Source organism: Sciurus carolinensis, chromosome 15, assembly GCF_902686445.1.
Source record: "Sciurus carolinensis chromosome 15, mSciCar1.2, whole genome shotgun sequence".
NCBI lineage: Eukaryota > Metazoa > Chordata > Mammalia > Rodentia > Sciuridae > Sciurus > Sciurus carolinensis.
Window position 1 is genome coordinate 25,002,302 of NC_062227.1, and position 5,802 is coordinate 25,008,103.

The 5,802-nt window shown below is 41.8% G+C and overlaps 1 protein-coding gene across 1 annotated transcript; it reads right to left on the reverse strand.

Moving 5' to 3' along the window:
- Positions 1 to 3,210: 3,210 nt before the first annotated feature.
- On the reverse strand, positions 3,211 to 5,200 carry LOC124965629 (interferon-stimulated 20 kDa exonuclease-like 2). The gene has a single exon (XM_047526688.1). The coding sequence runs from the start codon at positions 5,034 to 5,036 to the stop codon at positions 3,987 to 3,989; it is 1,050 nt and encodes a 349-aa protein (XP_047382644.1). The 5' UTR covers positions 5,037 to 5,200; the 3' UTR covers positions 3,211 to 3,986.
- Between the last annotated feature and the right edge of the window lie 602 nt (positions 5,201 to 5,802).

Sequence of the window (5,802 nt, forward strand, 5' to 3'; positions counted from 1 at the left end):
TTCTTGCATCTCTCTGTGAAAGTCCATGGGAATGGAAAGTAGGAAGGGGTGGCTCGTTCATTAAAGAACCTCAGAGTAGATGAAATTAGTTCATACTTCTTTCCCAAGGCTTTTGCTGTCAGTCTTTAAGTCACTCTTTGGTGGCAAAGCTTTGCAAATGTCAATAATGCATTTTAGAGAAAATGAGTCCCAAGACCAAAGAGTTACAGTGAGCTTGCCTGCCATTCCATACAATTATATATCCTGAAGGTTGGACTCTAATTCCCAGGAGGAAATTTTAAAAGATGTTGCAAATTAGAACAGATTAATTATAATGATCTATTCCTTGAACCTTTAGCAACAGCTCTCTGGGCTCAGTCTGGAAACACATAGACTGTACCTTCTGCACATCCTGCCATTACTTGAAAAGTGAGGGGTGAACAGATTATCTTCTTCATTGAATACATTTTCTTATGTTGGCTCAAAATTGCTCCTCGAGTAGCAAGACTAATGACAAAACAAATATTTCTGTGTTTAAAGGGTCACTTATTTTCTCTTCCTTCTTTAGCACAGTTCTCATGCATGGGGTAGTCATTGCCAACAACTTTAAAATGGGCACTTTATGATATGCTGTGCATTTTATGTCGCATGGTAATACCACTTCTGGGAAGTCAGCTCATGGCTAAATGCTCTGGCCCATGGTAGAGATTCCTGTCTAAGAAGGTTGCCAGATAAAATTCGGGAGACCCAGTTAAATTTGAATTTCAAGTAAACAATGAATGTTTGTTTAATATGATATAATTATGTACCATGCCTGGGTGTAGTGGTGCATGCTTACAATCGCAGAGACTCAGGAACAGGAGGACCGCATGTGTGAGGTCAGCCTCAGCAACTGAGTGAGACCCTGTCTCAAAATAAAACATTACAAAAATGGTTGGGGATATAGCTCAGTGGTAAAATGCCCCTGGGTTCAAAAAAAAAAAAAAGATAAAAAGAAGAAGAAAAAACCCAATGTATCCAAGAATATTTGGGACATACTTATACTAAGAATATATTTATTGTTTATCTGAAACTCAAATTTAACTAAGTGTGTTTTATTTTATTTGCAAGTCTGGCAACCCTATTTCTTTCCCTAATTTAAAGATTCAAAACATGTACTATAAATATTCATAAACTACTATCTATCAACATCAATGCAGGAGACTAAAACACAAATAGCATTCACATATGAAAGGGGTTCATTCTAGTCTCCTTCCAAATAGCATGTCATTTGTGCTGTTCCAAGATCTAAATCTTGAGCCAATATTATGTTCCTCTGTAAACAGTTAAAGTAGATGCTTACGTTTCACTGCCCAAAAGCTATTGGCAATGACTTTTATCCTTATTTTCCTTTATTATGGAGGTTGGAAAGATAAGATGCTCTCTATCTCAGACCACCTGTCACAGGTATTGATCATATTATCCAGTTCTAGCCTATGAAATGTAAGTTGGAGTCACTGGGCAAGACTTCCAAGAAAGCACTTATGAAAAGGGTAGGACCTGTTGGCTTGCCTCTGTTGGACTTTTGGCTCCTTCCCTATTCGTCCTGTCTAGAACATGGATGTGTAACCTAAAGGCACAGCAAACATCAGGCAATATGAGGCCTGAGATAAAAGTCCCCAGTAGTGGGGAGAGAGGAGAGAGGTGGCCTACCCAGATCTGAAGCAATGCCATCTTGATGGCTCACCCTGAGAAGGAAGGAGACCAGTGAGACAGTGTTGATGCAAATGTGAATAACCCAGTTTCCTCAAGTCTAACATCTTTGCATTTCCAAATTAAACTCCACTTAAATAAGAATATTTTATTTCCACTCCAAGATAAAAATTCATGCACATTGTTCTTATCACCAGCCAACCTCACTAGATGATTGGGGGCCAAGCAGAAAGGTAGCCAAGTGGCATTATCATTCTAAAAACACTTTCTTCTTTAAAGTTCATGGTAATTTCAATAATATATATTCACATCACAGCCCATTTGAGATGGGTAAATATTCTTTTCTCTAAATACATTCAAGGGGGAATAGGACGGAAGAAAACCAAAGGTAAGTCAAATCTCATAGCTAGGTAAGTTAGCAGTCTGCACGCATCTATCCATCTATGCATTTCTTCATGCATTTGTTGACTGAGTATTTGTTGAGTGTCTCCAATGTGTGCCATGATTTAATTATAAAATAAAGTAGTAGGTGTATGTACATATGTGTATATAGATGAGCAGAATATACTCTAAAATTGCTTTAATTATTAATGTATCTGTTGTATATCTGTATTAATGTTTTAGTGTATCTGTAACTTATGTGTGCACTATTTTTTTTATCATTTTACTATCAGGGACAATTAACAGTACCTCACATATGAAATCAAGAAAATATCATTTGCTTAGAAAACAAGCTTCACTCACCCACTCATTTCAAAATGTCAATTTAGTGTGTTCAAATGCCAAAGATTCATATTAGCAGGGCAAAAGCAAACACCCAGTCTCCACAAAACAAACAAAATTATCAGGAGGATGAATATTTCATCAGTTCTCATTGGTCTTCTTGCTCTTTTAGATGTGACCAGTGTCTGCGCATATGGCTGACTTTGGACTAACGGACTCAATGCAGGCAGTGTTAGCACTTTAATCAACTGAAAAGTCCTGTTTGAGTAACCCTTAGGCTCCTGAGCTTCAGGCTGTCAACACGGCCAGTCTGTAAAACAAAATATTCTTGAGTTTTTCAAGTGTCTATCAACAGTGCTGCCCTGACTTTTCTAAGTAAAGCCTCTCCCACAGTGAGTATTGTTGCAGAAACAATTCTACGCTGGAAGAGGGAACTTAAATTTAGGTAGCCCAAAGCTGGAGTTGTGAAATCAATTTAATACAGCAAGATCGGCATAGAATAGGATTCAACAGAACAGACCAGAAAAGAATAGAAAGCATCACATGGCATGTCATAAGGTAAGTACAGACTTCAGAAAAACTTTCCTCAATATACAGTCTCCTACATTGTCAGTTTCTGTCCCTCTACTGAATCTTCCATTATTTTAAACAATATTTTATTTTATTTTATTTTTTTTGTTTTGTTTTGTTTTCCATTGTAAAAATTTATCAAAGAGATCATCTGAATTTTAGAGGTTTGGTTTAGTAAGGTAAAAGACTAAAAACAAAAAACAAAACAAAAACTGAAAACATTAAAACCATGTAAATCCATTTCAATCTTCCAAGTAGAACCTAAATTAAATAAATCCTCTACTATTTTAGGTAAGAGACTCCTTTTCCTAAATCAGAAAAGTTGATTTCTAAGTTATACTCTTACCTCATTGCCTTCTAACCTTAAGAACAAAACATCACTAATAGTGACTCTTCTTGAAGTTGGCAGGTGATATCCTGGCAGGCTGGATGCAGACTCTGAACCAGAGCGGAGTCTTGGATATGTAACATGACCATACACTCCAGTATCCAATTAGGATACTTTTGAAAGTAAAAGGGATGCTGTTAATTATGTGAGGATAAAAAATGCTGGGCATGGTAGCACAGGTCTACACTCCCAGTTACTCAGGAAGCTGAAGTAGGAGGACTGCTTGAGCCCAGGAGTTGGAGGCCAACCTGGGCAATCCCCCAACCCATCTCCAAAATACAAGAGACATGTGGCTACCTAGTGATAAGGCAATGTAGGAAACTACATTCCCCAGTATGCCCTGTCCTGGAAATCAAAAAGTCTGACTGGCACAAAGAATCCTGGGACCTGTGGTTAGCACCATTTAAAGTAAGCAGTCTCGGGCTGGAATCTGACATGAAGGTTTCCCACTTCCATGGGACACTTAACCAGATACAGGACACAAGAGCTGAGTTGAAATTTCAATGGGTATTAAGCCTGGGGTACAGTGTCTCTCCCCAACAGGTCTAGCTTCTGCAGATGTGAAGCTAGAAGAGGCAGGTGTTGGTCTGCGGCCCTGTTTCTCCGGGATGTTGCCTCTGTCTCCCCACAGTTGCTAGTTTTTTGGGGGATTTTGGGCCAGATGTTGTTCCCACTCAACTTCAACCAACTTGTACAGCTCCATGGTGGCCTGGGCATCTTCCACAGAGGAATGTCCACCTTTCCCGATCTGTATGTCCCGATGTAGCAGCTGCTTGGTGAGGCACTTCAGAGACATGGTGGCATTCTCCGGGCAATTGGCTTTCCGGTTGAGGAGGGGTATTTGAGAGGTGTCTCGGGTGAGGGACTTGGGGTGAAAGTACTGCAGGGCTTTGAAGTCATTGTGGATGGCATGCCCCACCACAATCTTCCCCAAGATTATCTTCAAGATCTGGCTCCGAGCAATCTTAAAGGGTGTAGCATTCACCATGTGCTTCTTGCAGATTCCACTCCATTTGGTTCGGTAGTCCACAATGTGGCAGGGGGGAAGGATGTACTCATCATAAAGCACATCTCCATCATAGTTGACAATGCTACATCGAGCTAAGGAACTAACATGCCCTTTGGGTCCTGTGCCCACCATCTCACAGTCAATTGCCACCATCTTCCCTGGCAATTTCTGGGATGCTCCAGAGCACTTATTTTCTAAGTGATTTCTGGTGGAATTCTGTGTGGCATTGTTCTGAGGAGGGTTCTTCTTCTGGAGGGCCTTCTTCTGGGAGCGAGTTGGGTGGCTCTTAATCTTTGGAAGGGCACTCTGGAACTCCCCCAGCAAATCTACTTTAGCTGCAACAGAATTAACCTTCTTTGAAGGTGCAGGGGTCAGCCAAGGCACTGCAGTTTTCTTATCCAGGGACAATCCTGACCCAGTGCTGGGTGCAGGTGTCTTCTTTCTTGAAAGGGGAGGAATCTTCCAAGTGCCATCCACTCTCACATTTTCCCCTTTCTTTGGAGGTTCTGAGTGCAACTTAGTCACCTTGCTAGGGGTCTGCTTCTTTTTATTGAGAAAGCCCTTCTGTTCCAAGAGCCGGCGCTTCTTAACAAACTTTCGATGCTTGGCATTCCCTTCTAATGCCTTTTTGGGTGGAGATCCCCCAAAATCCAGATTCAGGAGTATGGTAGACATGAGGGCAGTGGATGATGGGAGAGCAGTTGGGAAGAGTGGCTCATGGATAGGAAGAGGAGGAGGGTCTCTCTCTCTGATGAATCACATTGTCCAACATGAGAAGGGCTGCAGAAAACCCTGGGGAAGAAAGCGATCCTGGTAGCTGCACCCATAGGCCTCCAAGATGGGCCCCACTAGGAACGGAAGCGTCCCGAGCCGGAGGCGGAAACCAGCGCGCGCCGACGAGCCCCAGGACAGCAGGCGCGCGGGTTGGAGCGCGCTGGGGGACGGCGCGCGCGCGCCCCAATATTTTATTTTAAATCAAAATAAAACCTCTGCCGATCCCACCAATCCCCCTGGCTACTGCTTCAATTCCTTGAAAGGAAATTTTCTGAAAGTAGTATCATACTTTCTTATATCTATCCTTCCATTCTCCTGACTGTCCTTCCCTTGGACCTTTAAGTCTACCGTTCCAGCAAAACTGTTCTAATCAACGTCACCAACACTGTCCACATTTCCAAATTCAAATTCTCAACCGTCATCTTGCTTGGCCAACCAGCAGCACTGGAGGTGGTGATTCACAACCTCCTCCTTGAACCACCTTTTCCCATCCCTCGGATTGCTATTACTATAGTCCACATCACCTTCTCTCTCCTGTGTTATTGTACGAGTCTCCTAACTGGCCTCCCTGTTTCTATACTCTCCCCTACTCTCATTCCCCTCTTCTATAATGTGTGCACTATACAACAGTTAAAGTATCTCATTCCTTTGATTAAAACCCTCCCCT